The sequence below is a fragment of the Chelonia mydas genome, chromosome 23, assembly GCF_015237465.2.
Source record: "Chelonia mydas isolate rCheMyd1 chromosome 23, rCheMyd1.pri.v2, whole genome shotgun sequence".
NCBI lineage: Eukaryota > Metazoa > Chordata > Testudines > Cheloniidae > Chelonia > Chelonia mydas.
The window spans coordinates 2719057-2747046 of NC_051263.2; the positions used below are offsets into that span (position 1 = coordinate 2719057).

Here is a 27990-nt window from a genome sequence, read left to right on the forward strand (position 1 = left end):
CGCCGCGTCTTTTCTCCCCTGCGCTCAGCCCGGCCTCTCTCCACCGGCGCAGGTGGCGTGGCCCGCGCCGTGGCCTCGCCCGGCCAGCACACGCTGGCGGCCGACGACGTGGTGAGCTGCTGCCTGGACCTGAGCGTGCCCAGCATGTCCTTCCGCATCAGCGGCTTCCCCGTGCAGGGCATGTTCGAGAACTTCAACGTGGACGGGCTCTTCTTCCCCGTGGTCAGCTTCTCCGCTGGCATCAAGTGAGCCGGGACCCTGGGGCGGGCAGCGGGGGTGGGGAGGGGCATTGGGGGTGGGGAGGAGGGATGGGGGGCGGGCTGGGGGTGGAGGGGAGAGGAAGGGGAGGGTCGAAGAGGGGGCTGACCAGGGTGGGGGAGGGAGCTGATGGGGTTGGGGGAGGAGAAGGCGGTTGTGGGGGGTGGGAGAATTGGGGGGGGGGGCAGAAAGGGGTGGGGGTCAGCGGGGGGGAAATCCAGGGAGGGGGGCTGCGGGGGAGGAGAAGGTGGTTGTGGGGGTTAAAGGGGGGGGGAGAATTGGGGGGGAGGAGCAGGGGAGGGGTTCAGCAGGGAGGGGAAATCCAGGGAGGGGGGCTGCAGGGGAGGAGAAGGCAGTGGGGGGGGCAGGGTGGGAGAATTGGTGAGGGAAGGGGGCCAGCAGGGAGGGGGAATCCAGAGAGGGGGGCTGTGGGGGAGGGGTCCAGCCTTCACCATCCCCCCCACAGGGTCCGCTTCCTCCTGGGGGGCCGCCACGGCGACTTCAAGTTCCTGCCCCCCCCGGGCTACGCGCCCTGCTTCGAGGCCCTGCTGCCCCGCGAGCGGATGCGGGTGGAGCCCATCAAGGAGTACAGGCAGGACGCGGGGAAGGTCCGCAGCCTGCTGGGGCCCACCCAGTCCCTGTCCCACACGGCCTTCACCCCCTGCCCCGTGGACACCCAGCAGGTAGTGCCCCCCCAGAGCCCCGGCCTGGGGGGAGGGGCCCCGCCTGGCTCGGGGGGGGGGAGTTCAGGGGAGGGACCCTGCCTGGCTTTGGAGGGACTTGGAGGGAGAGACCCCCACCTGGTCTGGGGTGGGGGTCGGGAGGAGGGACCCCACCTGTCCCAAGGGGGGTTGTGGGGGGGGCTCTCAACCTGCCCCAACCCGTGGGGTGTGGGGGGAAGGTGCGGGGACGATAGGTCCAGCCTGGCCCCAGGGCTGTGGGCAGCCACCCAGTTCACATTGCCCCCAGGCACTGACCCCCCTCCCTCGTCAGGAGCCCCCGCGGGGAGGGTGGGACCCGCTCGGGGGTGTCCCCCAAGGCAGGGCTGCCCAGGCTGGGGGGCCCGTCTAACCCCTGTCCCTGCAGATCGTCCTCCCCCCACACCTGGAGAGGATCCGTGAGAAGCTGGCGGAGAATATCCACGAGCTGTGGGCGCTGACCCGAATCGAGCAGGGCTGGACCTACGGGCCCGTGAGTGTCCCACTGTACCCCCTGGGGGCCCGCGAGTGCCCCCACTGTACCCCCGTACAGGCTCGCGAGTGCCCCCCCTAACCACCTATCGGCCTGCAAGTGCCACCCACATCCTGCTGTGGGACCGCAAGTGCCCCCCCATAGCTCCCTACAGGCCCGCAAGTGCCCCCCCATAGCTCCCTACAGGTCCGCAAGTGCCCCCATACCCCGTACAGGCCTGCAAATGCCCCCCGTACCCCCCTATGGGCCCGCAAGGGCCCCCCCATAGCTCCCTACAGGCCCGCGAGTGCTCCCATACCCCGTACAGGCCTGCAAATGCCCCCCGTACCCCCCTATGGGCCCGCAAGTGCCCCCCCATAGCTCCCTACAGGGCTGCGAGTGCCTCACAGCCCTCCCCCCATCCCTATAGGACCACGTGTGTCCCCTGTGGGTCCGTGAGTACCCCCCTGTATCTCCCTACGGGCCTACAAGTGTCCCCTCCACCGAGCCCCGACACGGGCCCCTGAGTGCCCCCAGTACCCCCCCACGGGCCCCTGCCTACCCCCCCATCCATCCCTACTGCTTCCCACCGGGGACGCCTCTGCCCCTGCTCCGACCTCTCCCCCCATGACTGGCAGGTGCCCCTGGGCGGGAGGGGGTGGGCACCTCTACCCCACAGAACCGCCCAGCCCAGCCTCTGCCCCCCAGAACCACCCAGTCTGGCCCAGCCCCTGCCCCCCAGAACTTCCAGCTCCAGCCCCTGCCCCCCAGAACTGCCGAGCCCGTGTCCCCAGAACTCCCAGCCCGTACCCCCAGAGTCGCCCAGCCTGGCCCCAGCCCCTGCCCCCCAGATCTCCCCAGCTCAGCCTGTGCCTGCCAGCCCCACCCAGCCCCTTTCCCAGACCCCACTGCTGGTGCTGGCTGAGCCGGGGTTGGGAGGGACTTGGTTCGGGGTGTCAGTGGGTCGCTGACCCCCCCCCCGCCCCCCGTCAGATCCGGGACGACAACAAGAGGCTGCACCCCTGCCTGCTGGATTTCCACAGCCTGCCCGAGCCGGAGAGAAATTACAACCTGCAGATGTCGGGGGAGACCCTGAAGTGAGCCGTGCGGGGGAGATGGGGGGTAACGTCGGGGGGGACTCGGAAACATGGGGGAGGGCGGGGAGCCGCGGGGCCTAAGGAGGGGCTGGCAGGGCTGAGGATGTGGGGGCATGAGACCCCTCTCCACGCGAGGGGGTGGGTGAGGGAGGTCCAGCTGGGATGGGGGGAGGATTGGGATGGGGGAGAGGGGGTGGCGGTGGCTGAGCAGGGGGATGGGGGAGGGAGCTCGTCTCTTGGGGGTGGGGGAGCTAGTCACTTGGGGGTGGCAGCTGGGGGTGGGGGATGGGTGGGGGACTCATCTCTCGGGGGGTGGCAGTGGAGGGAGGGGGGACTCATTTCTTGGGGTGGGGGGGTCTCGTCTCTTGGCGGTGGGGGATGGGGTGGGGGGGTCGTCTCTTGGGGGGCTGGCAGCGGAGGAAAGGGGTGTGGGACTCGTCTCATGTGGGTGGGGGGATGCAGTGGGGGCTCGTCTCGGGGTGGGGGTCTCATCTCTTGGGGGGTGGCAGCGGAGGGAAGGGGTGTGGGACTCGTCTCTTGGGGGTGGGGGGATGCGGTGGGGGGCTCGTCTCTTGGGGGCAGCGGCAGGGCCAGAGGCTCCGTCGGGGAGCTGACCTCCCTCCCGCCCCCCCCGTTGCTGTCCCCCCGCAGGACGCTGCTGGCTCTGGGCTGTCACGTGGGCATGGCCGACGAGAAGGCTGAGGAGAACCTCAAGAAGACCAAGCTGCCCAAAACGTGGGTGGTCCGGGGGCGAGGGGGAGTCCTGGGGGGGACGTGACCCCCATGGAGCCGTCTGAGGCTCCACCAGCCCAGGGATGTCGCCCTCGGGCAGCCCCCCTGAGTCCCAGTCCAGGCGCCTCTCCCCTGCCTCCAGCCGCCCCCACTTAACAACCCCAGCTGGCCCCCTCAGGCCTTTGTCTAGGTCTAGGGGTCTAGGTGCCAAATGTCGGGGCAGTTGGAGTGGCCAATGTCTTCTGGGACTCTCCATGGGCCCCAGGCTTGGGCGGCACCCAGATCTCTGGGTCTCTGCTCACTGCCTCCTTAACCAGGCACCACTTAGGGGAAACTGAGGCACACACAATGGAAGATTCCCACTTCATCACAGGGGGTGGGGACACCAGGCTCGATGGGCTGGGCTGGGTGGGGAGGTGGGAGATGGAGGTTGATTGGCAGGTCCTAGCGCAAAGCCCCTCCCCGGCAGGTACATGATGTCCAATGGCTACAAGCCGGCCCCGCTGGACCTGGCCCACGTCAAGCTGACCCCGGCCCAGAACACGCTGGTGGACAAGCTGGCGGAGAACGGCCACAACGTGTGGGCCCGGGACCGTGTGAGCCAGGGCTGGACCTACAGCATCGTGCAGGTAGGGGGCTGGGGCCGGGGGAGGGGACTGTTGGGGGGCCAGGGTATGGGGGCCTGGGGGACCATTAGCGCCCGCTCTGTGCCAGGGTGAGCAGGCGTCGGATTCGGCCCCGTGCCAAGCAGGGCAGGGCTCCCGCATGCACACGCGCGTGCCCAGTGATCCCGTGCTGTCTTCTGTTTCGTGAAGGAACCAGGCATTGTTAGACCGGGGGGCGGCTGGGAGCCAGGACGCCTGGGTTCTATCCCTGGCTCTGTGAGGGGAGTGGGGGCTGGGGGTTGGAGCAGGGGGCTGGGAGCCAGGACTCCTGGGTTCTCCCCCTGACTCTGCCTCATTCCCCATCAGTGACCCAGGGCCACGGTCCATCCCTGCCTCGCAAGTGGCTGTGTGGGGGTGGGGTGGGAGCGACGTGAGTTCAGGTGCTTTGAGATCCGCAGCGGGAAGGGCAGCAGCCAGCGGCCGGAACAGCCCCTCCCAGCCGGGCCCGGGCAATGGGCTGGGTTTGGACTGGCTCGAGAGCAGCTCCTCTTGGTTTCCCCCCGTCCCGTGTGTGTCCGTGGTGCGTGTGCGCGCGTGTCTGTGGCGTGTCCGTGGTGCGTGTGCGCGCGTGTCTGTGGCGTGTCTGTGGCGTGTCTGTGGTGCGTGTCCGTGGCGTGTGCGTGTCACCAGGACATCAAGAACAAGCGCAACCCGCGCCTGGTGCCCTACAACCTGCTGGACGAACGGACCAAGAAGACGAATCGCAACAGCCTGTGCGAGGCCGTGCGCACGCTGATCGGCTACGGCTACAACATCGAGCCCCCCGACCAGGAGACCTGTGAGTGCCCCCGGGGCCCCTCCCTGGGACCCCTTCTTCTCCCCTCCCCCGGGGCCCCTCCTGTCCTCCCCCGGGCCCCTGCGTCTGGACCCCTCCTTTTCTCCTCCCTCCGGGGACCCTCCTTCTCTCCTCCCCCAGGGCTCCTCCTCTGGACCCCTCCTGCCCTCCCCCGGGGCCCCTCCTTCTATCCTCCCTCCGGGGCCCCTCCTGCTGCCCTCCCCTGGGACTCCTCCTCCAGACCTCTCCTAGGCCGCCCCTTCTCCCCTCTGCTCCCCCTGAGGCCCCCTCCTGCCCCCCATCTCATCACCCCTTGGGGCCCCTCCTGCCCTCCCCAGGGCCCCCCTCCTCTTCTCCCCTGTAGTCCCTTCCTCTTCCCCACTCCTGCCCTCCCCCCGGCTCCTCTTGTCCCCTCTGCTCCCCTGGGGCCCCTTCCCCCCCGTAGGGAGGGTGGTTGAGTGGTGGTGGGGTACAGGGCTGGTAGGAAGGGCAGGTGTGGGGGTGGTGAGGTTGGGGGGAGGAGAGCGATGTGTGAGGGCGGGGATAGGGGATGGGGGGGCCGGGGGCAGGCAGTCCTTGGGGCGCGGGGTGACCCTGCCCTCGCCCCGCAGCGGCCCAGGGGGTGCCCACGGCGCGCTCGGAGCGGGTGCGGGTGTTCCGGGCGGAGCAGTGCTATGCCGTGCGGGCCGGGAGATGGTACTTCGAGTTCGAGGCGGTGACCACGGGCGAGATGCGCGTGGGCTGGGCCCGGCCGGACGTGCGCCCCGACGTGGAGCTGGGGGCCGACGACCTCGCCTACGTCTTCAACGGCCACCGGGTGAGTGGGGGAGGGACTGGACTCCCCCCCCAAAGGGCTCCCCCTAGCCTGGTATCCACCCGCCCCCCGGGTCACCCACCGGGCCCCCCAGCCCGTTGTCCCCCCGCCACCTGGATCAAACCAATGGCCTGCCCTAGCCCCGTATCCCCCCTTCCCTGCCACTCCGGGCTGGGTCCCCCCATGGGCCCATCTAGCCCGGCGTCCCGTCCCGCACTTGGGTCCTGCCCTTTGGTGCGTTACCCTCTGGCTGTGCTGGGCCAACGCCTCCCGCCCGCCCCTGGCCGTTGCTCCCCAGGCCACCAGCCTGGACCCGGTGCCTTTCCCAGCTGCTGACCCCACCCTCCCACGCCAGGGCCAGCGCTGGCATGTCGGCAGCGAACCCTTCGGCCGCTCCTGGCAGCCGGGCGACGTGGTCGGCTGCATGATCGACCTGACCGAGAACCACATCATGTTCACGCTCAACGGGGAGATGCTGATCAGCGACTCGGGCTCCGAGCTGGCCTTCAAGGACATTGAGATCGGAGAAGGTGAGGGGCTGGCTGCCCGGACGCCTGGGTTCTCCCTGCCTCTGGGAGGGGAGCAGGGGTCTAGTGGTTAGAGCAGGGGGGCTTGGAGCCAGGACTCCTGGGTTCTCCCTGCCTCTGGGAGGGGAGTGGGGGCTAGTGGTTAGAGCGGGGGGGCTGGGAGCCAGGATGCCTGGGTTCTGTCCCTGCCTCTGGGAGGGGAGCGGGGGCTAGTGGTTAGAGCAGGGGGGGCTGGCGGCCAGGATGCCTGGGTTCTGTCCCTGGCTCTGGGAGGGGAGCGGGGGCTAGTGGTTAGAGCAGGGGGGGGCTGGGAGCCAGGATGCCTGGGTTCTGTCCCTGCCTCTGGGAGGGGAGCGGGGGCTAGTGGTTAGAGCGGGGGGGGCTGGCGGCCAGGATGCCTGGGTTCTGTCCCTGGCTCTGGGAGGGGAGCGGGGGCTAGTGGTTAGAGCAGGGGGGCTGGGAGCCAGGATGCCTGGGTTCTGTCCCTGCCTCTGGGAGGGGAGCGGGGGCTAGTGGTTAGAGCAGGGGGGGCTGGGAGCCAGGATGCCTGGGTTCTGTCCCTGCCTCTGGGAGGGGAGCGGGGGCTAGTGGTTAGAGCGGGGGGGGCTGGCGGCCAGGATGCCTGGGTTCTGTCCCTGGCTCTGGGAGGGGAGCGGGGGCTAGTGGTTAGAGCAGGGGGGCTGGGAGCCAGGATGCCTGGGTTCTCCCTGGCTCTAGGAGGGGAGTGGGGGCTAGTGGCTGGGGTGGGGAGGGGGGACTGAGTGCCAGGGTGGCTGGGGTTTGTTCCTGGCGTGGACACTGACATGTCTGATGTCCCCTCTCTGCACCCTCCTTCCCCCTGTGTGGGGGGGCATGCCGGCCTTGTCGGGGGGGGGGAGTGCTGTCCCTGTGGGGGGGCGTGCTAGGCCGTGCTGACCCTGCTGGGCCCCGCCCTGTCTTGCAGGCTTCCTCCCGGTGTGTAGCCTGGGCCTGGCCCAGGTCGGGCGGCTGAACCTGGGCCAGGAGGTCAGCAGCCTGCGGTACTTCCCCATCTGCGGGCTGCAGGAGGGCTTCGAGCCCTTCGCCATCAACATGAAGCGCGACCTCAGCATGTGGTTCAGCAAAAGCCTGCCGCAGTTCTCCCCCATCCCCCCCGAGCACCCCCACTACGAGGTGAGGGCCAGCCGGGGGGGGCTCGCCCGGAGCCCCGTGGGGAGGGGGGAGCCGCCGGGGGGGCTTGGCCCGGTGCCCAGTGCGATGGGGGAGCCGCCGGGGGCTTGGCCCGGAGCCCCGTGGGGAGGGGGGAGCCGCCGGGGGCTTGGCCCAGAGCCCAGTGCAATGGGGGAGCCGCCGGGGGGGGTTGGCCCGGAGCCCCGTGGGGAGGGGGGAGCCGCCGGGGGCTTGGCCCGGTGCCCAGTGCGATGGGGGATCCGCCGGGGGGGTTGGCCCGGAGCCCCGTGGGGAGGGGGGAGCCGCCGGGGGTTTGGCCCAGAGCCCCATGGGGAGGGGGGAGCCGCTGGGGGGCTTGGCCCGGTGCCCAGTGCGATGGGGAGCCGCTGGGGGTTTGGCCCGGAGCCCCATGGGGAGGGGGGAACCGCCGGGGGGCTTGGCCCGGTGCCCAGTGCGATGGGGGAGCCGCCGGGGGTTTGGCCCAGAGCCCCATGGGGAGGGGGGAGCCGCCGGGAAGCCGGGCGCCTGCTACCTCCGTCCGGAGGACCCGTGGGTGTGCAGACCTCACGGGCTGCCCGTCGGCAAACCGTAGTGCCGATATCTGCTGTGAACGCCAGTGCTCCCCTGTTGCCCCCCAGTGTCAGCTGGCACCAAGGGCTCCCTGGCTTACAGCATGGGCCCCACTCTGGGGAGCCCCTCTCTTTTGAGACCTGACGGGGGCCAGGTTTGGGGCTGCTCCAGGAGTCCTGCCCCCCCTGTTCCAAACCAGGCCCCAACTCTGCACCATCTCTCCCAGATCTGCAGGGTCGGGGCCATGGCCCCAGCTTCGGAGCAGGCTCTTGAAGGAATCTTCCGAGGGGTCCCACCTTCTCCCAGGGCAGGCCACATCCCTGCCCCCCTCCCTCCACCCCAGCTCCAGCCAGCCTGCTCCCCTTGGCGGCTCTGCCCACTGGGCCCAGCTGAGCCGGCCCCTGGGGGAGACCCGACCTTTCTATGGGGCCCCGTGCACCCAGCCCGGACATGCAGCTGCACCCAGGCAGGGTTTAGCATCCCCCTGGCTCAGGAGGTCCTGAGGGTGGCACAGAGACCGGCGGGTTAGGCACTGCCTGCCTGTCCCTTCCTGAGTCAGGTCCCAGGGGAGAGCTCCCACCCTCTCCCTTTGGGCTCTGTGCCCAGCAAGGGGGGGAAATCCAGCTCCCGCTGTGCCAGGGCTGGCGAGGTGCCAGTGTCCCGGGCATTGGGTTTGCCCTTGTCTCCTGCGATTCCCCACTTGGGCCAGATGAGCCACGCCTGCATCTCTTCGCCGCAATGTCCTCCTCCCCACCCTGGGTAACAATGCAACCTGTCGGGGAAACTGAGGCACGCCCCGGCCTGGTTAAAAACACCCCAGCGCTTCCCCGCTCCGTCTCGGCGTCCCCCGACCCGGGCCGTCCCCTCCTGACTCCTCCGCTCCCCCCGGGGCCAGGTGTCGCGCATCGACGGCACGGTGGACAACCCGCCCTGCCTGAAGCTGACGCACCGGACCTTCGGCTCGCAGAACGCGGTGAGCGAGCTGCTCTTCCTGCGGCTCAGCATGCCCGTGGAGTTCCACGAGAAGTTCAAATGCACGGCGGGGGCCATGCCCCTCACCCGCGCCCTCACCATCCCCGAGGAGGACGTCAAGGACGTGGATCTCGACTCCGAGTTCGAGGTGCTTCGGAAGTCGGCCGGGCGTAAGGAGGCCGAGGAGGCCGAGAAGGAGAAGCAGGGGGGGCCCCTGCCCAGCCCCAAGGAGCCCCCCAGGACGGAGAACGAGAAGGATGCGGCGTCGGAGAAGAGCAAAATCAAGAGAGGGTGAGAGCCTCTAGGAGACGGGGGGCGGGGAATGGGATATGGGGCCTTTCCCCTCCAGGGGGCGCTGGCTCCGATCCAGCCCCAGGACAGGGACCGGGGGGCAGGGAATGGGGCACGGGGCCGTTCCCCTCTGACCTGAATTGGAAGTCTCTAACGAGCGGAGCCCATCCCCCCAGTTCCCAGTGACTGGGCCTCCCACGGCGCCCGCCTGCCCCACGCTGGACACAGGCTCTTGTCCTGGCGGGGCCGGGCTGACCGGTCTCAGGGGGGTGGGCACTCACCGCCGGCTCCCCCCGTCTTCGTCCGCCCCCAGCTTCCTGTTCAAGGCGAAGAAGGCCACGTTCAACGCCGCGCCCCCGGCGGTGCCCTCCGTGCAGCGCCTGGAGGAAGACGTGGTGCCCAACGACCGGGACGACCCCGAGATCATCATGAACACCACCACGGTACCGGGCCGCGCGGGGGCTGCTGGCCACACCGCCCGGGGCGGCGCTAGGGTGCGCTGTCCTGCCGGGAGCGGGGGGCTCAGCAGGGGGCGCTCTCCCCTGTCCATGCTGACCCCGATGCAGCGCCAGGGGGCGCTGTCCTGCCGGGAGCGGGGGGGGGCTCAGCAGGGGGCGCTCTCCCCTGTCCATGCTGACCCCGATGCAGCGCTAGGGGGCGCTGTCCTGCCGGGAGCGGGGGGAGGGCTCAGCAGGGGGCGCTCTCCCCTGTCCGTGCTGACCCCGATGCAGCGCTAGGGGGCGCTGTCCTGCCGGGAGCGGGGGGAGGGCTCAGCAGGGGGCGCTCTCCCCTGTCCGTGCTGACCCCGATGCAGCGCTAGGGGGCGCTGTGCTGCCGGGGGGAGGGCTCAGCAGGGGGCGCTCTCCCCTGTCCATGCTGACCCTGATGCAGCGCTAGGGGGCGCTGTGCTGCCGGGGGGGGGCTCAGCAGGGAGCGCTCTCCCCTGTCCGTGCTGACCCCGATATGGCGCTGGGGCGGGTGCTGCGGGGTGTGGGCGTGGACTCTCCTCTCTCAGGCTGTGGGGTTGGTGCCAACCGGGCTGACGGCCCCCTCCCCTGCCCCCCCCCAGTACTACCACTCGGTGCGGATCTTCGCGGGCCAGGAGCCCACCTGCGTCTGGGTGGGCTGGGTCACCCCCGACTACCATCAGCATGACATGACCTTCGACCTGAGCAAGGTGCGCACCGTCACCGTCACCATGGGCGACGACCAGGGCCACATCCACGACAGGTGAGGGGCGCCGGCCGCGGCCAGCCTCCGCTGCAGAGCACCGTGGGGCTGGGGGGGGCACGTTGGGGAGCAGGGGGCAGCCAGGCCTCTGGGGCCTTGAACTGGCGAGGGCTGGGTGGGTGCCAAGGAGGGGGGGTGTCACGGTGTCCCGGAGTCCCCGGGCGATGCTCTGGAACTGCTCCCCACGAAGCCAGGCAGGACTCTGGGGGAGTCTCCTCTCGGGGAGCAGCCTGTCTGCAGGACACACAGCTCCCCCGGCTCCACCTTCCTGGGTCTGAACTCGGAGCATTCAGCCTCCTCTGCCCCTCCCTGCGCTTCCCACAGCGAGTCCACCCAGGCGGGGTCCTGGGGATCCCAGAGGGTCCTGACCCCAACTCCGCAGTCAGACGGGACTCTCAGCCAGCCAGTAAAACAGAAGGTTTATTAGACGACAGGAACATGGTCTAACACAGAGCTTGTAGGTGCAGAGAACAGGACCCCTCAGCTGGGTCCATTTTGGGGGGCAGTGAGCCAGACAACCACGTCTGCCCTTCACTCCTCCTCCCCAGCCAGCCCCAAACTGAAACTCCCTCCAGCCCCTCCTCCTCTGGGCTTTGTCCCTTTCCCGGGCCAGGAGGTCACCAGATTCGTTTGTTCTCCAACCCTTTAGCTCTCACCTTGCGGGGGGAAGGGCCCAGGCCATCGGTGGCCAGGAAACAGGGTGTCGGCCATTCTCTGTGTCCAGACTCCTGCCCACACCTGCCCTCTAGGGCTCTGCAACGATCATACACCCTTATCCCACCACCTAGACACTTAAGAACTGCATAGGGGAAACTGAGGCACCCCCACAATATTCAGAGAAAACATTAAGAACAGTCCCGCTTCGTCACACACGGCGATGTGGGGTGAAAGGCCCTGGCATGGGAGGCCATGGGGCAGAAGGGCCAGAGGTCACAGGGTGGAGTTCATGGGCCAGAGAGATGAAAGGCCCACAGGTGTAAGGGGTAGGAGGCCATGGAGCAGGAGACCATGGGGACGTGGGCTGGGAGTCGTGGGGCAGGAGACCATGGGGGACGTGGGGCAGGAGACCATGGGACAGAAGACCATGGGGGATGTGGGGCAGGGCCATGGGGTTGTGGGACAGGAGGCCATGGGGGTTATCAGTCAGAAGGCCATGGCATTGTGGGGTGGGGGCCATGGGACAGGAGACCATGGGATAGGAGGCCATGGGGCAGGGCCATGGGGGATGTGGGGCAGGGCCATGGGGTTGTGGGACGGGAGGCCATGGGGGATATCAGTCAGAAGGCCATGGCGTTGTGGGGTGGGGGCCATGGGACAGGAGACCATGGGATAGGAGGCCATGGGGCAGGGCCATGGGGGATGTGGGGCAGGGCCATGGGGTTGTGGGACAGGAGGACATTTGGGATATGAGTCAGAAGGCCATGGCGTTGTGGACTGTGGGCCATGGGACAGGAGACCATGGGATAGGAGGCCATGGGGCAGGGCCATGGGGGATGTGGGGCAGGAGGCCATGGGGTCATAGGGTGGGGTTGTGGGGTTGGAGGCTGTGGGGCGCAGGGGCCACGGCCCTGGAGCCCTGCAGACACACGGCAGGAGGGGCCCCGGGGCTCTGGGGCAGGGGAGTTCGGGGAGCAGGGGGACAAGGGGCCCAGCCGGGGAGGGCGCGTGGGGGTGGGGAGTAGGTGGCTGCGGGGCGGGGGAGAGGGGTGAATTACCCCTGGGCCCACCCCTCTGCTGACAGCATCAAGCGCAGCAACTGCTACCTGGTGTGGGGCGGGGAGTTCGTGAGCAGCGCCCAGCAGACCCGGGTCAGCACCGTGGACCTGGTGCTCGGCTGCCTGGTGGACCTGGCCACGGGGCTCATGACCTTCACGGCCAACGGCAAGGAGATCAACACCTTCTACCAGGTGAGCTGCCCCCCGGGGCACGGCCAGGGTCCCCCCCGTGCCCACGGCCAGCCGGTCCACGCCCTGGGCCGGCCTGGGAGCCGGTGCCCCTTAGAGGGGACAGGCCCTGGGGACCCGCTGGCTCCGGGCCGTGTCTCACTCCCTGTGTTTGGGCCAGGTGGAGCCGAACACCAAGCTCTTCCCGGCCGTCTTCGTCCTTCCCACGAGCCAGAACGTCTTCCAGTTTGAGCTGGGCAAGATGAAGGTAGGTGCCTCGCCCCCACCCTCCGGCACAGCTGGGCTCCCCCGCCCCTGCCCCCCGGCACATCGAGGGTCCTCTGCCCTGCCCCCTGGCACAGCTGGGCGGGTGGTGCCAATGAGTGTCTGGAAGGGATTTGCTTTGAGATTTAAGCGCAGTCACTTTGCCTGTTCTGTGTGGGGACTAGTAGGTCAGAACAAAGGATTGGGTCTTGGACTCCTGGGTTCTATTCTGGCTTTGGGAGGGGAGTGGGGTCAGGTGAGTTAGAGCTGGGGGGGTCTGGGAGCCAGGACTCCTGGGTTCTCTTCCAGCTCAGACACTGATTCTCGGCCCCTCTCTGCCCCTGGCAGAACATCATGCCCCTCTCGGCCGCCATGTTCCACAGCGAGCGGAAGAACCCCGAGCCGCAGTGCCCGCCGCGCCTCGTCATCCAGATGCTGACGCCGGTGACCTGGAGCCGCGTGCCCAACGAGTTCCTGGCCGTGGAGACAGCCCGCATCAGCGACCGGCACGGCTGGATGGTGGAGTGCGGCGACCCCCTGGTCATGATGGCCTTGCACATCCCCGAGGAGAGCCGGTGAGCGCTCCCTCCTGGCACAGGCCCCCGGGGAGAGAGCCAGTGTGGGGAACCCTGTCACCTCCATCTCTGTGTTTAGGAGCTTAGGGACCGACTCCATGAGCTGGCAGCAGTAGTAAGCTATAAACTCTTGTATGACTTCCCAGTGGCCGGTCCACACACCGTCAGTGTCCCACGAGGGTCAGGCCTTCGGGAGCAATCTCGGTGCAAGCTAGGGAATGGCCCTGCTTTCCTGGTCCCACCCCCCTCCAGGGACCCTTCTGTCCCTCCGCACCCGGCTCCCTGTCAGAAGTATGCTGTGTGGCTGACAAACAGCTGCCGTGCCCCAACTCAGCGGTGGATGCATCTCAGTGATGGAGGAAGCGGTAAACTGAAGCACAGAGAGGGGGGAAATTACTTTCTCCAAGGATGGTTCATTGTCTCACTGTCAGACTCTGGATTAGAACCCAGGAGTCCTGATTCCCACCAACCCCCCTGCTCTAACCACTAGACCCAACTCCTCTTGCAGAGCTGGGGATAGAACCCAGGAGTCCTGATTCCCAATCCCCCGACTCCCCTCCCCGGGCTCGGGACAGAGCCCAGGAGTCCTGGCTCCCACCCCGCTGCTCTCACCTGTGGGCCCCATTCCCCGCCCGGCAGGTGCATCGACATCCTGGAGCTGTCGGAGCAGCTGGCCCTGCTGACCTTCCAGCAGCACTCGCTGCAGCTCTACTGCGCCGTGTGCGCCCTGGGCAACAACCGGGTGGCCCACGCCCTGTGCAGCCACGTGGACGAGTCCCAGCTGCTGTACGCCATCGAGAGCCCCCACCTGCCCGGCCCGCTGCGCAGCGGCTACTACGACCTGCTCATGAGCATGCACCTGGAGTCGGCCAAGCGGGCCCGGCTTACCATGAACAACGAGTTCATCGTGCCCATGACGGACGCCACCAAGAGCATCCGGCTCTTCCCCGAGGGCAGCCGGAAGCCCGGCCTGCCCGGCGTGGGCACCAGCACCTGCCTGCGCCCGCCCCTGCACTTCGCCCCGCCCTGCTTCATCAGCACCAGCCCCGAGCGGTACCAGCTGAGCCCCGCCCTGCCGCTGGAGGCCCTGAAGCTGAAGGCGCTGGCCATGCTGACGGAGGCGGTGCAGGACGGCGGGCAGCACAGCCGGGACCCGGTGGGCGGCAGCGTCCAGTTCCACTTCGTGCCCGTCCTCAAGCTGGTCTCCACCCTGCTGATCATGGGCGTCTTTGGGGACGAGGACGTGCGGCACATCCTGCGCATGATCGAGCCGGCCGTCTTCGGGGAGCCCGCCGAGGAGGAGCGGGGCGAGGCGGAGAAGCCGGAGGAGGAGGAGGAGGAGCAGGGGGAGAAGGCCGGGGCCAAGGCCGGCGAGGAGGAGGCCGAGGGGCTGGAGGAGGGGCTGCTGCAGATGAAGCTGCCTGAGTCGGTCAAGCTGCAGGTGAGAGACCCGTGACGTGGAGTGGGGGGGTCTCTGACCCCACCCCTGTCTCCTCACGGCACGGAGCGGGGAGACCCTGACCCCGTCTCCTCACGGCACGGAGCGGGGAGACCCTGACCCTGTCTCCTCACGGCACGGAGCGGGGAGACCCTGACCCCACCCCCCATTTCCTCATGGCATGGAGCCGGGGGACCCTGACCCCACCCCCCGTCTCCTCACAGCATGGAGCCGGGGGACCCTGACCCCACCCCCCGTCTCCTCACAGCACAGAGTGGGGATCCCTGCCCCTGTCTCCCCATGACACGGAGTTGGGGGTTCCCCATCTCCCCACAGCATAGGTGGCCTGTCCTTCCCTGTGTCACGGAGTCCCTGGGCGATGCTCTGGAACTGCTCCCCATGAAGCCAGTCAGGACTCTGGGGGAGTCTCCTCTCGGGGAGCAGCCTGTCTGCAGGACACAAAGCTCACACAGCTTCCACCTTCCTGGCTCTGACCTCGGAGCATTCAGCATCCTCTGCCCCTCCGTGCGCTTCCCCCAGCGAGTCCGCTCAGGCGGGGTCCTGGGGAAGCCAGAGGGTCCTGCCCCCCAACTTCGCAGTCAGACGTGACTCTCAGCCAACCAGTAAAACAGAGGTTTATTAGACGACAGGAACATGGTCTAACACAGAGCTTGTAGGTGCAGAGAACAGGACCCCTCAGCTGAGTCCATTTTGGGGGGCAGTGAGCCAGACAACCCCGTCTGCCCTTCACTCCATGTCCCAGCCAGCCCCAAACTGAAACTCCCTCCAGCCCCTCCTCCTCTGGGCTTTGTCCCTTTCCTGGGCCAGGAGGGCACCTGATTCCTTTGTTCTCCAACCCTTTAGCTCTCACCTTGCAGGGGGGAAGGGCCAGGCCATCGGTGGCCAGGAAACAGGGTGTCGGCCATTGTCTGTGTCCAGACCCCTGCACACACCTGCCCTCTAGGGCTCTGCAATGATCATACACCCTTACCCCACCCCCTAGAGACTTAAGAACTGCCTAGGGGAAACTGAGGCACCCCCACACTATTCAGAGGAAACATTAACAGTCCCACTTCGTCACACCCCGCCATATCCCTGCCCCGTACTCCCCACCCCCCGGCACTGACGGCCCATCCTCCCCATTGTCCCCCGGCACTGACGGCCTCCTCCCCCCAGATGTGCAACCTGCTGCAGTATTTCTGTGACCGGGAGCTGCAGCACCGGGTGGAGGCGATCATCGCCTTCTCGGAGCGCTACATGGACCGTCTGCAGAGCAACCAGCGCCAGCGCTACGGGCAGCTCATGCAGGCCTTCACCATGTCGGCCGCCGAGACCGCCCGGCGCACCCGCGAGTTCCGCTCGCCCCCGCAGGAACAGGTACGGCGCCCGGCCCCGGCCCCTCGCCTGGCCCCGGCCCCTCGCCCAGCCCCGGCCCCCCGCCCGGCCCCTCGACCGGCCCCGGCCCCCCGCCCGGCCCCTCGCTTGGCCCCTGCCCCTTGCCCGGCCCTGGCCCCCCGCCCGGCCCCTCACCCGGCCCCTCGCCCGGCCCCGGCCCCCCGCCCGGCCCCTTGCCCGGCCCCGGCCCCTCGCCCGGCCCCTCACCCGGACCCGGCCCCTCGCCCGGCCCCGGCTCCCCGCCCGGCCCCTCGCCCGGCCCCGGCCCCTCGCCCAGCCCCTCACCTGGCCCCTCGCCCAGCCCCGGCACGCCGCCCGGCCCTCCGCCCGGCCCCGGCCCCTCGCCCGGCCCTCCGCCCGGCCCCGGCCCCCCGCCCGGCCCCTCGCCCGGCCCCTCGCCCGGCCCCAGCCCCTCCTCTGGCCCCGGCGCGTGGCTTGACCCCAGCACGGCACCTGGCCCCTCTCCGGCTGTAAGGACGCTGTCTCTGGCGGGACACAACGGAGAGAATCGATTCAGGACCAACTGCTTTGAGCAGGGCAGTCAGCCCCGGGCTGGGTTACCTTCGCTATTGAGGCAAATCAAACCAGCCAGAGAGGACTTTGGTCTCACCCCACTGGCTGACCATAAGTCACACAAGCTATTCCCTTAGACACTCCAGCTTCCGGTATCACCCCCCCGGCCCCGGACGGTCCCGCCACCCCACCGGCCCCTGGCCAGCCTCAGGACGTCAGTGGGGCAGGGACGTGGGCGGGGGGAGTTGGGGGGAGGGGACGAGGGGCTGGAACAGCCTGTGGGGCAAAGGGGCCAGGAGCTGGGGCAGCAGCAGGTCCAGCCCCGGCCCTGGTCTGCTGGGCCCCCCCCGTGCTCCCCGCCCCTCACCATCTCACCACCCCCAGATCAACATGCTGCTGCACTTCAAGCACGGGGCGGACGAGGAGGAGTGCCTGGTGCCCGAGGACATCCGCGACGAGCTGCTGGACTTCCACACCGACCTGCTGAGCCACTGTGGTGAGGGCCCCGGGCCCCGTCCCGCCGGGTGTGCCCCCCCACAGTGCCCCGAGCCCCGTCCCACCGGGTGTGCCCCCCCACAGTGCCCCGAGCCCCGTCCCGCCGGGTGTCCCCCCATCCCCAGTGCCCCGAGCCCCGTCCCGCCGGGTGTGCCCCCCCACAGTGCCCCGAGCCCCGTCCCGCCGCGTGTCCCCCCATCCCCAGTGCCCCGAGCCCCATCCCACTGGGTGTCCCCCCATCCCCAGTGCCCCGAGCCCCGTCCCACCGGGTGTCCCCGCACCCCCAGGGACTCATCCCGCCAGGTGTCGCCCCCCAGGGCCCATTCGTGCCGTGTCCCCCCAGGCATCGAGGCCGAAGGGGGAGAGGAGGAGGAGGAGGAGGACATGTCCCTGCGGCGCCGGCTGAGGACCCTGGTGGAGAAGGTGCTGAGCTTCCGGAAGAAGAAGGAGCTGGAGGAGGAGCTGCCCCCCGAGGAGGAGCCGGCACCCAGTGAGCCGGGGGGGGGCTGGCTGGGGCGGGAGCCTGAGTGCTGGCTGCGGGGGGGGGGGCAGTGGCCAGGGGGCTGGCTGGGACAGTGAGCTGGTACCTATGGCATCCCCTCTGTGGGTGGGGTGGTGCCAGGCATGCACAGCCCCCCAAGCAGGGGTGTCATGCTGGGGGGACCCCCAGTGACCTCCGAGCCTCTTGTTTTAGGCCCCCCTTGGCAGAGGGCCCCTGAGCTGTGGGTCCCATGATGCCCCAGTCTTGGGGTCCAGGCCCCACGGCACTGCCGCTGCCCCCGGCACCACCCGCGGCCCCCCAGCCCCCCGGCGCTGACCCCCCGCCCCCGCCCCCAGGCACGCTGCAGGAGCTGATCTCCCACACCATGGTGCACTGGGCGCAGGAGTCCTTCGTGCAGAGCCCGGCGCTGGTGCGGGTCATGTTCAGCCTGCTGCACCGGCAGTACGACGCCATCGGGGAGCTGCTCCGCGCCCTGCCCCGGGCCTACACCATCAACGCCGTCTCCGTGGGCGACGCCATGAGCCTGCTCGAGAGCCTGGGCCAGATCCGCTCGCTGCTCATCGTGCAGATGGGCCCGGAGGAGGAGACCCTCATGATCCAGAGCATTGGGTATCCCCCTCGCTGCCCGGGCCCCCCGGCCCTGGGGTCCCCTCGCTGCCCGGGCCCCCCGGCCCTGGGGTCCCCTCGCTGCCCGCCCCCTGCACCCTCCAGCCCTGGGATCCCCTCGCTGCCCGCGCCCCCCCTGGCCCTGGGGTCCCCCTTGCTGCCCGCGCCCCCCCGGCCCTGGGGTCCCCTCGCTGCCCGGGCCCCCCCCCCCCCGGCCCTGGGGTCCCCTCGCTGCCCCCCCCCCCGGCCCTGGGGTCCCCTCGCTGCCCACGCCCCCCCGGCCCTGGGGTCCCCTCGCTGCCCGTGCCCCCCCGGCCCTGGGGTCCCCCTCGCTGCCCGCGCCCCCCGGCCCTGGGGTCCCCCTCGCTGCCCGGGCCCCCCGGCCCTGGGGTCCCCTCGCTGCCCGCCCCCCCCGGCCCTGGGGTCCCCTCGCTGCCCGCCCCCCCGGCCCTGGGGTCCCCTCGCTGCCCGCGCCCCCCGGCCCTGGGGTCCCCTCGCTGCCCGCGCCCCCCGGCCCTGGGGTCCCCTCGCTGCCCGCACCCTGCACCCCCTGGCCCTGGGGTCCCCTCGCTGCCTGCACCCCCCTCGACCCTGGGGTCCCCTCGCTGCCCGCGCCCCCCCCCCCTCGGCCCTGGGGTCCCCTCGCTGCCCGCCCCCTGCACCCCCCAGCCCTGGGGTCCCCTCGCTGCCCGCCCCCCCGGCCCTGGGGTCCCCTCGCTGCCCGTACCCTGCACCCCCCGGCCCTGGGGTCCCCTCGCTGCCCGCGCCCCCCGGCCCTGGGGTCCCCTCGCTGCCCGCACCCTGCACCCCCTGGCCCTGGGGTCCCCTCGCTGCCTGCACCCCCCTCGGCCCTGGGATCCCCTCGCTGCCCGTACCCTGCACCCCCCGGCCCTGGGGTCCCCTCGCTGCCCGCACCCTGCACCCCCCGGCCCTGGGGTCCCCTCGCTGCCCGCACCCTGCACCCCCCGGCCCTGGGGTCCCCTCGCTGCCCGCGCCCCCCCGGCCCTGGGGTCCCCCTCGCTGCCCGTGCCCCCCCGGCCCTGGGGTCCCCTCGCTGCCCGCGCCCCCCCGGCCCTGGGGTCCCCTCGCTGCCCGCGCCCCCCGGCCCTGGGGTCCCCTCGCTGCCCGCACCCTGCACCCCCTGGCCCTGGGGTCCCCTCGCTGCCTGCACCCCCCTCGGCCCTGGGATCCCCTCGCTGCCCGTACCCTGCACCCCCCGGCCCTGGGGTCCCCTCGCTGCCCACGCCCCCCAGCCCTGGGGTCCCCTCGCTGTCCACACCCCTGATCCACAGCCCCCAGCTCTGCCATAGGGCCTGCCCCACACCTCCCTGCTCCCTCTGAGCAGTGCCCGATCATGAGAGGCCAGTGGAGGAGGGGGGGGCGCGGGGAGGTGTGTGCTAGGACCCCCCCCCCCGCTCCCTTCACCAGTGACTCAGCCCCCAGCGTGGCAAGGGCCTGTGGCTAAAGCCCAGCCCGGGGCCGCCCGCGCCGCAGGGTCCATATCCCCCCGTCCCCTCCTCCCTCCGCAGAAACATCATGAACAACAAAGTCTTCTACCAGCACCCCAATCTGATGCGAGCCCTGAGCATGCACGAGACGGTCATGGAGGTGATGGTCAACGTGCTGGGAGGGGGCGAGTCCAAGGTGAGCGGAGGGTCCCCCGGCTTGCGGGGCCCCGTGAGCCCGACTTCACGCCAGGTCGGAGCAGGACCCCCCTGGAGAACCTGCCCCCAAACCATTCCTAGAGCAGGTCCTTGCACAGAACAGCCGGGCTTGACTGAAAAGCCCTGGGGTGCCCCCTGGCCTTGGGGTCCCCCTGCTCTGCCGGTGCCCCACACCCCACTGGTCCAGCCCTGGGATCCCCAGGCTGTGCCGGTGCCCTGCACCCCCCAGCCCTGGGGCCCCCTGCCTCACTGGTGGCTCCCCGTGCCCCCTGGCCCTGGGGTCCCCTCACCACTGGCGCCCCCTGACCCTGGGGTCCCCCTGCTTCACTGCCAGGACCCCCCTCCTCAGCTGTGGGGTCCCCCGCCTCGCTGCCAGTGCCCTCCCCCCTGATCCACAGCCCCCTGTTCTCCCAGCGCTGGGCTCCCCACCCTCAGCTCTGCCATAGGGCCTGCCCCACACCTCCCTGCCCCTCTGGGCAGCGTCCAATCATGGGGTGGGTGGGAAGGGAAGTGTGTGTCGGGGTTGAATGTCCAGGACCCCCCTTGAATGCCTAGGCCGTGTGGGGCGTAGCTCAGAAACAGCTGAGCCAAGCCTTGCAAAGAACTGAGACCGGGCATGGAAACCCCCCGACCTCGAAGAAATGCAACGCATGGGAGTTCATTCCCCAACCCCAGCTGCCGGACACTGACCGCACACAATGCCCCAAGCTGTATACAGGAACCAAAGAGAGCCACCTCTGGGGTGGGGCGCGGGGGCTGTTTATACCGGGACCCCGCACCGGGTGCTGAGATGCAGCCACCTCTGGGGTGGGGCACGGGGGCTGTTTATACCGGGACCCCTCACCGGGTGCTGAGATGCAGCCACCTCTGGGGTGGGGCACGGGGGCTGTTTATACCGGGACCCCTCACCGGGTGCTGAGATGCAGCCACCTCTGGGGAGAGGCGCGGGGGGAGGACGCTCAGAGGGAGGAGGCTCGGCTGCCGCAGGGCCGGAGAAGGCAGGGAGGAGAGAGGACCCCCCGCCCCCCCTCCCCGGCTGTGAGAGCTGCCGTGGTGCAGACTCCAGCCCTGGCCGCGGCGGGGGGCTGTTGCCCCAGGAGTAGAGGGGGGAGATGGGGGCGGAGCTGCCGCGGGAGGGCGGGGCTGGCTGAGCAGGGGCGGGGGGGGAGTTACCTGCGTCTCCAACACCCGGTTGCCCCCCCCCCCCCAGGAGATTCGCTTCCCCAAGATGGTGACCAGCTGCTGCCGCTTCCTCTGTTACTTCTGCCGCATCAGCCGCCAGAACCAGCGCTCCATGTTCGACCACCTCAGCTACCTGCTGGGGAACAGCGGCGTCGGGCTGGGTGAGCCGGGCCGGAGTCCCCGCAGCCGGAGTCCCCTCCAGCAGGGGGCAGCGTCGCACACGCGCGCGCACACACACACACACACGGAGCAGGGCTCAGCCCCTCCAGCAGGGGGCAGCGTCGCGCACGCTCACACACACACACACAGAGCAGGGCTCAGCCCCTCCAGCAGGGGGCAGCCTGACACACACACACACACACACACACACACACACAGAGGACGGCTCAGCCCCTCCAGCAGGGGGCAGCGTCGCACACGCTCACACGCTCACACACACACAGCAGGGCTCAGCCCCTCCAGCAGGGGGCAGCGTCGCACACGCTCACACACACACACACAGAGCAGGGCTCAGCCCCTCCAGCAGGGGGCAGCCTGACACACACACACACACACACACACACACAGAGGAGGGCTCAGCCCCTCCAGCAGGGGGCAGCGTCGCACACGCTCACACACACACAGCAGGGCTCAGCCCCTCCAGCAGGGGGCAGCGTCGCACACGCTCACACACACACACACACGGAGCAGGGCTCAGCCCCTCCAGCAGGGGGCAGCGTCGCACACGCTCACACACACACACACACGGAGCAGGGCTCAGCCCCTCCAGCAGGGGGCAGCGTCGCACACGCTCACACACACACACACACGGAGCAGGGCTCAGCCCCTCCAGCAGGGGGCAGCGTCGCACACGCTCACACACACCCACACACACGGAGCAGGGCTCAGCCCCTCCAGCAGGGGGCAGCGTGACGCACACACGTGTGTGTGTCAACGCCAGGCGGCTCCTCGCACACTGCCCTGCTCGCGCCCGGCCCCCTTCCTGAGCCCCCGGGTGCTAACCCTGCTGCCCTCCCCACGGGCGGGCCCCTCTTCTCCCCTAGGCATGCGGGGATCCACCCCCCTGGATGTGGCCGCTGCCTCCGTCATCGACAACAACGAGCTGGCGCTGGCGCTGCAGGAGCAGGACCTGGAGAAGGTGGGGCTGGGGCGGGGGGCCGGGGGGGTCAGTGGCTATGGGGGGTGAGAGGTTTGCAGGGTGGGGAGAGAGCGCAACTGACCAGGGAGGGAGGGTGAAATTGACCGGGCTGGTGGGGGGGAGGGGGATGCGTGGGGGGAGGGGGAGATTTGGGGGGGGGCAAGTTTGGGGCCAGGTCCCTAGCTGGTGTAAACGGGCATCGTTTCACCGAGCACCGTCGGCTCCCTGGCCCTTTCCCTGCCACCCCCGCACCCCACGGTCTGCGTGCTCTCTGCCCCCCCAGGTGGTGATGTACCTGGCGAGCTGCGGCCTGCAGAGCTGCCCCATGCTGCTGGCCAAGGGCTACCCCGACATCGGCTGGAACCCCGGCGGGGGGGAGCGCTACCTGGACTTCCTGCGCTTTGCCGTCTTTGTCAACGGTGAGCGAGTGGGCGTGGCGGGGGGGGGCATCCCTGTGTGCAGAGCCCCCCCAGCTCGGTGCAGGGCGGGTCGGGGTGCAGCGTCCCCCCCAGCTCGGTGCAGGGCGGGTCAGGGTGCAACGATCCCCCCAGCTCGGTGCAGGGCTGGTCATGGGCGGGTCAGGGTGCAACGACCCCCCAGCTTGGTGCAGGGTGGGTCGTGGTGCAAAGACCCCCCAGCTCGGTGCAGGGTGGGTCGTGGTGCAAAGACCCCCCAGCTCAGTGCAGGGTTGGTCGTAGTGCGAAGACCCCCCCAGTTCGGTGCAGGGCGGGTCGTGGTGCAAAGACCCCCACAGCTCGGTGCAGGGCGGGTCGTGGTGCAAAGACCCCCCCCCAGCTCGGTGCAGGGCGGGTCGGGGTGCAGCGTCCCCCCCAGCTCGGTGCTGGGCTGGTCATGGGCGGGTCAGGGTGCAATGACCCCCCAGCTCGGTGCAGGGCGGGTTGTGGTGCAAATACCCCCCAGCTCAGTGCAGGGCAGGAACGTGTCTCTTGCTAGGTGAGACTGGCTTGGATTGCAGAGCCCCGGGAGGTGCCAGCCCTCCCGCCCCCTGATACCTGCCCCCCTCCCTTGGCACCAGGAGCTCCCAGCCAGGTCTCTCCCAGCCCCGGTAGCTGCCCGCCCGCTCAGGGCTCCCCTTTCCTGCACCCGCCAGTGAGGCAGGGAGCCCCGTGCACCTGCCCTGGGCCTGAGCGCGGTGCCCTCCCGCCCCTGCAGGCGAGAGCGTGGAGGAGAACGCCAACGTGGTGGTGCGGCTGCTGATCCGCCGGCCCGAGTGCTTCGGGCCTGCCCTGCGCGGCGAGGGTGGCAGCGGGCTGCTGGCCGCCATCGAAGAGGCCATCAAGATCTCGGAGGACCCGGCCCGGGACGGGCCCACCGTCAAGAAGGACCGCCGGCGGGAGCTGTGCGTGTGGGCGCGGGCGCGGATTCGCACGGGCAGTGGCGAGTGTGCACGGGCACAAGGGCCGTGCCGCGGGGGTGCATAGACCTTGGCGGACACCGTGTGTTCTGGGTGTGCGGCTGGGCGTGTGGGTTTGCTTGGTTGGTGCGCACGGTGCATGTGGGCATGCAGATGAGTTGTGAGTACCCCAGGCAGCCGAGCACGTGGGCAGTGTGTGTGCGCGTGCCGGGGTGTGTACCTCACACTCTGTGTGTGCACAGGGTGTCTGTGTGTGCCCTCCCTGTGTCCCCCACCATCTACACACATCAGTGTGAACGCGGCCTTGCAGAGGGGCTGCCCTGCGTGCCGCCCCGCTCAGCCCCCCGTGCGGGCACAGTCGCCCGTGGTGAGATCCACCCGTCCCTTCCACGGTCACAGCGCTGGCCCTGCACGCTCCCCTCCCCCTCTGCCCCCCCTCAGTCTTACCCACCCTCCTCTCCCCGGGCCCCACACGCACCGACCCACGTGTGTGTCCTCCAGCATTCGTGTCTTCTCTGCCCGCACCCCGGGCCCCCCACCCATGCCAACACCCCGCGCCCCCACAGCCCAGCGACGTGCTCGCCCTCCCCTCACTCTCGCTCTGCGCCCCCCGGCAGGTTCGGAGGGGAGGAGACGCACGAGGAGAACCGGGTGCACCTGGGCAATGCCATCATGTCCTTCTACGCGGCGCTGATCGACCTGCTGGGGCGTTGTGCCCCCGAGATGCACGTAAGCGCCGGGGAGGGGGAGGGCTGGGGGCACGTGGTCCCCGCCTCCGGCAGCTGCTGCCAGCGGGGTGACACCTGCGCTCTGCCCACAGCTGATTCAGGCCGGGAAGGGCGAAGCGCTGCGGATCCGGGCCATCCTGCGCTCCCTGGTGCCCCTGGACGACCTTGTCGGCATTATCAGCCTCCCCCTGCAGATCCCTGCCTTTGGCAAAGGTACAGGCCCGGCACCGGCTCCCTTCGCCTCGGGTCGGGGACTGGCTGGTTCGGGGAGCCCTGGGGCCTTTCCCCTATTGGCCCTGGGTGGGGGGCTGGCTGGTTCGGGGGGCCTGGGGCCTTTCCCCTCTGGGGGCCATCTCCCATCGACCCCGGGTGAGGGGCTGGCTGGTTCAGGGGGCCTGGGGCCTTTCCCCTCTCGGGGCCGGCTCCCATCGGCCCCTGGTAGGGGGCTGGTTGGTTCGGGGGGTCCTGGGGCCGGCTCCCATCTGGCTCCAGGCAGGGACTGACTGGCTCAGGGGGGCGGAGAATGGCCCACGGGGCCTTTCCTCTCCATGGGACACTGGCTTTGGTCTGGCCCCAGGGCAAGGGCGGGGTTGGGACTGGCTGGCTCAGGGGGTGGGAATGGGGAACAGGGCACAGGGCAGGGAGGCCCAGGACCCGCTGGCTTGAGGGGGGCGGCGGGGGCTGATATTCGGGGTCTCCACTGAGAGACCAAGGAGGCTGAGCCCCTTTCCTCCCAGAGGGGACCCTGGAGACTCCTGTTTTTAGGGGGCCGGGAGGGGCAGGGCAGTGGGACCCCAGCCCCTCCCCTGCAGCCTGGCCTGGCTGAGCCGGTGCGACCCCCCCCCCCGCCCCGCCTGTCTCCCCCCAGACGGGAACGTGGTGGAGCCCCGGATGTCGGCCAGCTTCGTGCCGGATCACAAGGCGCCCATGGTGCTGTTCCTGGACCGCGTCTACGGCATCGAGAGCCAGGACTTCCTGCTGCACGTGCTGGAGGTCGGCTTCCTGCCCGACATGCGGGCCGCCGCCTCGCTCGACACCGTGAGTGGGGCAGGGCCGTGGGTCAGCCGGCCGGGATCCCCCTCCCCCCACAGCCTGGGGGCAGGGCCGTGGGGCAGCCGGCCAGGATCCCCCAGCCCCCATGCCGATGCCCCTCCTCCTCTGTAACCTGCCTCCCCCCCCCAGGCCGCCTTCAGCACCACGGAGATGGCGCTGGCCCTGAACCGGTACCTGTGCTCTGCCGTCCTGCCCCTCGTCACCAAGTGCGCGCCCCTCTTCGCGGGCACCGAGCACCGCGCCATCATGGTGGACTCCATGCTGCACACCATCTACCGGCTGTCCCGCGGGCGCTCCCTCACCAAGGCCCAGCGCGACGTCATCGAGGAGTGTCTCATGGCCCTGTGCCGGTACGGCCCGGCGAGCCCTGGGGCTGGGGCCTGGCCCCTCGGGCCCCCCTCGGGACACGGGGCCTGATCTCTCTAGGGTGCCCTGTCCTGATCCTGCCAGACCCAGCTGGGGCCATGGGACACAAGGCCTTTCCTCGCTAGGGGCACCCAGCCGGGTCTGCGGCCCCTGCGGCCCCAGCTCTGACCAATGCCAGGTGTTGAGCCCCCCAGCCACGGCGGAGGCCGTACCGGGCTGCCAGCCCTGCTCGGGGCATCCCCAGCTGCTGGTCAGCTCCCGCCCTGAAGCCTGAGGACTGAAACACGCCAAGCAGGCACTGCCATTTGCCTTCGGGGGACCCTGCAGCGGGGGGTTCCGCAGGTTCGTTCTCCCCCGCCCAGTGTCTCGGGCAGCCTGTCCCGTTGTGAGAGCAGCTCTCTCCCACCAGGTGCATCCGGCCCTCCATGCTGCAGCACCTGCTGCGCCGGCTGGTCTTCGACGTGCCCGTCCTCAACGAGTTTGCCAAGATGCCCCTGAAGGTGAGGGGCGGGGCGGGCCGAGCCCGGGCTTGCCGCTCGCTGGTCGGGAACCCCGGGCCGGGGGTGGTAGGACCGGGCGCAGGGCAACGGCTGCTGTCTGGGGGGGGGGGGCAGGGCTGGGCTGTCCTGGCGCACGCCGGGCGGGGGGGGGCAGGGCCGAGATGCTGCCACGCATGCAATGCGGGGGGGGGGGGGGCTGTGCTAGTGTGCGCCATGCGATCCGCTGGGGGGGGGGGGCGGGCGCGGCTGGCCAGGCCCTGGGGCTCTGGAACGCACCGGGGCGTCCCCCAGAGCGTGGGGCGCCCCCAGTAACGGTATCCACCCCCCCCCGCCCTGCGCCCCCCCCAGCTCCTGAACAACCACTACGAGCGGTGCTGGAAGTACTATTGCCTGCCCACGGGCTGGGCCAGCTGCGGCGTGAGCTCCGAGGAGGAGCTGCACCTCACCCGCAAGCTCTTCTGGGGCATCTTCGACTCCCTGGCCCACAAGGTGCGCGGGGGGCGGGCGGCGCGGGATGCTATTGTGTGCCTGGGGGGGGGGGGGGGCTAGGGGGCAGGATGGGGGAGGGAAGTGGGGGCTGGGGGAGGATGGGGGAGGGGTGATCAGGGGAGGAGAGGGGAGTGGGGGCAGAATGGGGGAGGGGTGATCAGGGAGGGGCAGGGATGTGGCAGGACGGGGGAGGGTGGGGGGTGGGGCTGGGGGGCAGGATGGGGAGGGATGATTGGGGGAGGAGAGGGGAGTGGGGGCAGAATGGGGGAGGATGGGGAGGGGTGATCGGGGAGGGCAGTGGGCTGGGGGCAGGGTGGGAGGGAGGATGGGGAGGGATGATTGGGCGAGGAGAGGGGAGTGGGGGCAGGGGGAGGCTGGGGGAGGGGGCTGGGGGGCAGGGTGGGGAGGGGAGGGATGATGGGGGAGGAGAGGGGAGTGGGGGCAGGATGGGGAGGGGTGATCGGGGAGGGAGGGGCTGGGGGGCAGGGTGGGGAGGGCAGTGGGCTGGGGGCAGGGTGGGAGGGAGGATGGGGAGGGATGATTGGGCGAGGAGAGGGGAGTGGGGGCAGGATGGGGGAGGGAAGTGGGGGCAGGGGGAGGCTGGGGGAGGGGGCTGGGGGGCAGGGTGGGGAGGGGAGGGATGATGGGGGAGGAGAGGGGAGTGGGGGCAGAATGGGGGAGGATGGGGAGGGGTGATCGGGGAGGGCAGTGGGCTGGGGGGCAGGGTGGGAGGGAGGATGGGGAGGGATGATTGGGCGAGGAGAGGGGAGTGGGGGCAGGGGGAGGCTGGGGGAGGGGGCTGGGGGGAGGATGGGGAGGGGTGATCAGGGAGGGTGGAGGCTGGGGGAGGGGGCAGGGTGGGGAGGGAAGGGATGATGGGGGAGGAGAGGGGAGTGGGGGCAGGATGGGGAGGGGTGATCGGGGAGGGAGGGGCTGGGGGGCAGGGTGGGGAGGGCAGTGGGCTGGGGGCAGGGTGGGAGGGAGGATGGGAAGGGATGATGGGGGAGGAGAGGGGAGTGGGGGCAGGATGTGGAGGGGTGATCGGGGAGGGTGGAGGCTGGGGGAGGGGGCTGGGGGGCAGGGTGGGGAGGGGAGGGATGATGGGGGAGGGGTGATCGGGGAGGGAGGGGCTGGGGGGCAGGGCGGGGAAGGGAGGGGGCTGGGGGCAGGGTGCCGGCTGGGCCCCACTCACCCCGCCCCCCGTGCAGAAGTTCAGGGCGGAGCTGTACAAGCTGGCCATGCCCTGCCTGTGCGCGATCGCCGGCGCCCTGCCCCCCGACTACGTGGACGCCAGCTACTGCTCCAGGATGGAGAAAAGGGCCTCCATCGACGCCGAGGGCAACTTCGACCCCAAGCCCGTCGAGACCCTCAAGTGAGGAGCCCCCGGACCGGGGTCACGGGGGGGCCCTGGGTGCCATGGGTCCTCCCGCCCTCCAGGAGCGCCCCTCATTCCTGACCCGCAGCCCCCCTCCAGCCCCGCCGGTGCCCCCCACTCCCGACCCACAGCCCCCCGCCCTCCCTCCTCCTCCCCTCCAGCCCCCAGCCCTGCCGGTGCCCCTCATTCCCGACCTGCA

At 70.2% G+C, this 27990-nt stretch overlaps 1 protein-coding gene across 2 annotated transcripts in view; it reads left to right on the forward strand.

Moving 5' to 3' along the window:
* The window catches only part of RYR1 (ryanodine receptor 1), a 93919-nt gene that overhangs the window by 26980 nt on the left and 38949 nt on the right, over positions 1–27990 (forward strand). For both annotated transcript variants that reach the window (XM_043534534.1, XM_043534533.1), the window contains exons 20-52: positions 53–245; positions 725–941; positions 1345–1449; positions 2422–2525; positions 3177–3260; positions 3727–3886; positions 4553–4700; positions 5309–5514; positions 5867–6041; positions 6982–7190; positions 8653–9020; positions 9334–9463; positions 10090–10250; positions 11992–12157; positions 12315–12401; positions 12746–12972; positions 13612–14413; positions 15587–15787; positions 16703–16814; positions 17157–17303; positions 17651–17924; positions 19451–19565; positions 20796–20928; positions 21811–21905; positions 22189–22324; positions 23079–23265; positions 23898–24009; positions 24101–24221; positions 24877–25046; positions 25191–25411; positions 25837–25927; positions 26276–26416; positions 27625–27788. In XM_043534534.1, the coding sequence (XP_043390469.1) occupies positions 53–245; positions 725–941; positions 1345–1449; positions 2422–2525; positions 3177–3260; positions 3727–3886; positions 4553–4700; positions 5309–5514; positions 5867–6041; positions 6982–7190; positions 8653–9020; positions 9334–9463; positions 10090–10250; positions 11992–12157; positions 12315–12401; positions 12746–12972; positions 13612–14413; positions 15587–15787; positions 16703–16814; positions 17157–17303; positions 17651–17924; positions 19451–19565; positions 20796–20928; positions 21811–21905; positions 22189–22324; positions 23079–23265; positions 23898–24009; positions 24101–24221; positions 24877–25046; positions 25191–25411; positions 25837–25927; positions 26276–26416; positions 27625–27788 (5962 nt within the window). The remainder of the gene's footprint in view (positions 1–52; positions 246–724; positions 942–1344; positions 1450–2421; positions 2526–3176; positions 3261–3726; positions 3887–4552; positions 4701–5308; positions 5515–5866; positions 6042–6981; positions 7191–8652; positions 9021–9333; positions 9464–10089; positions 10251–11991; positions 12158–12314; positions 12402–12745; positions 12973–13611; positions 14414–15586; positions 15788–16702; positions 16815–17156; positions 17304–17650; positions 17925–19450; positions 19566–20795; positions 20929–21810; positions 21906–22188; positions 22325–23078; positions 23266–23897; positions 24010–24100; positions 24222–24876; positions 25047–25190; positions 25412–25836; positions 25928–26275; positions 26417–27624; positions 27789–27990) is intronic.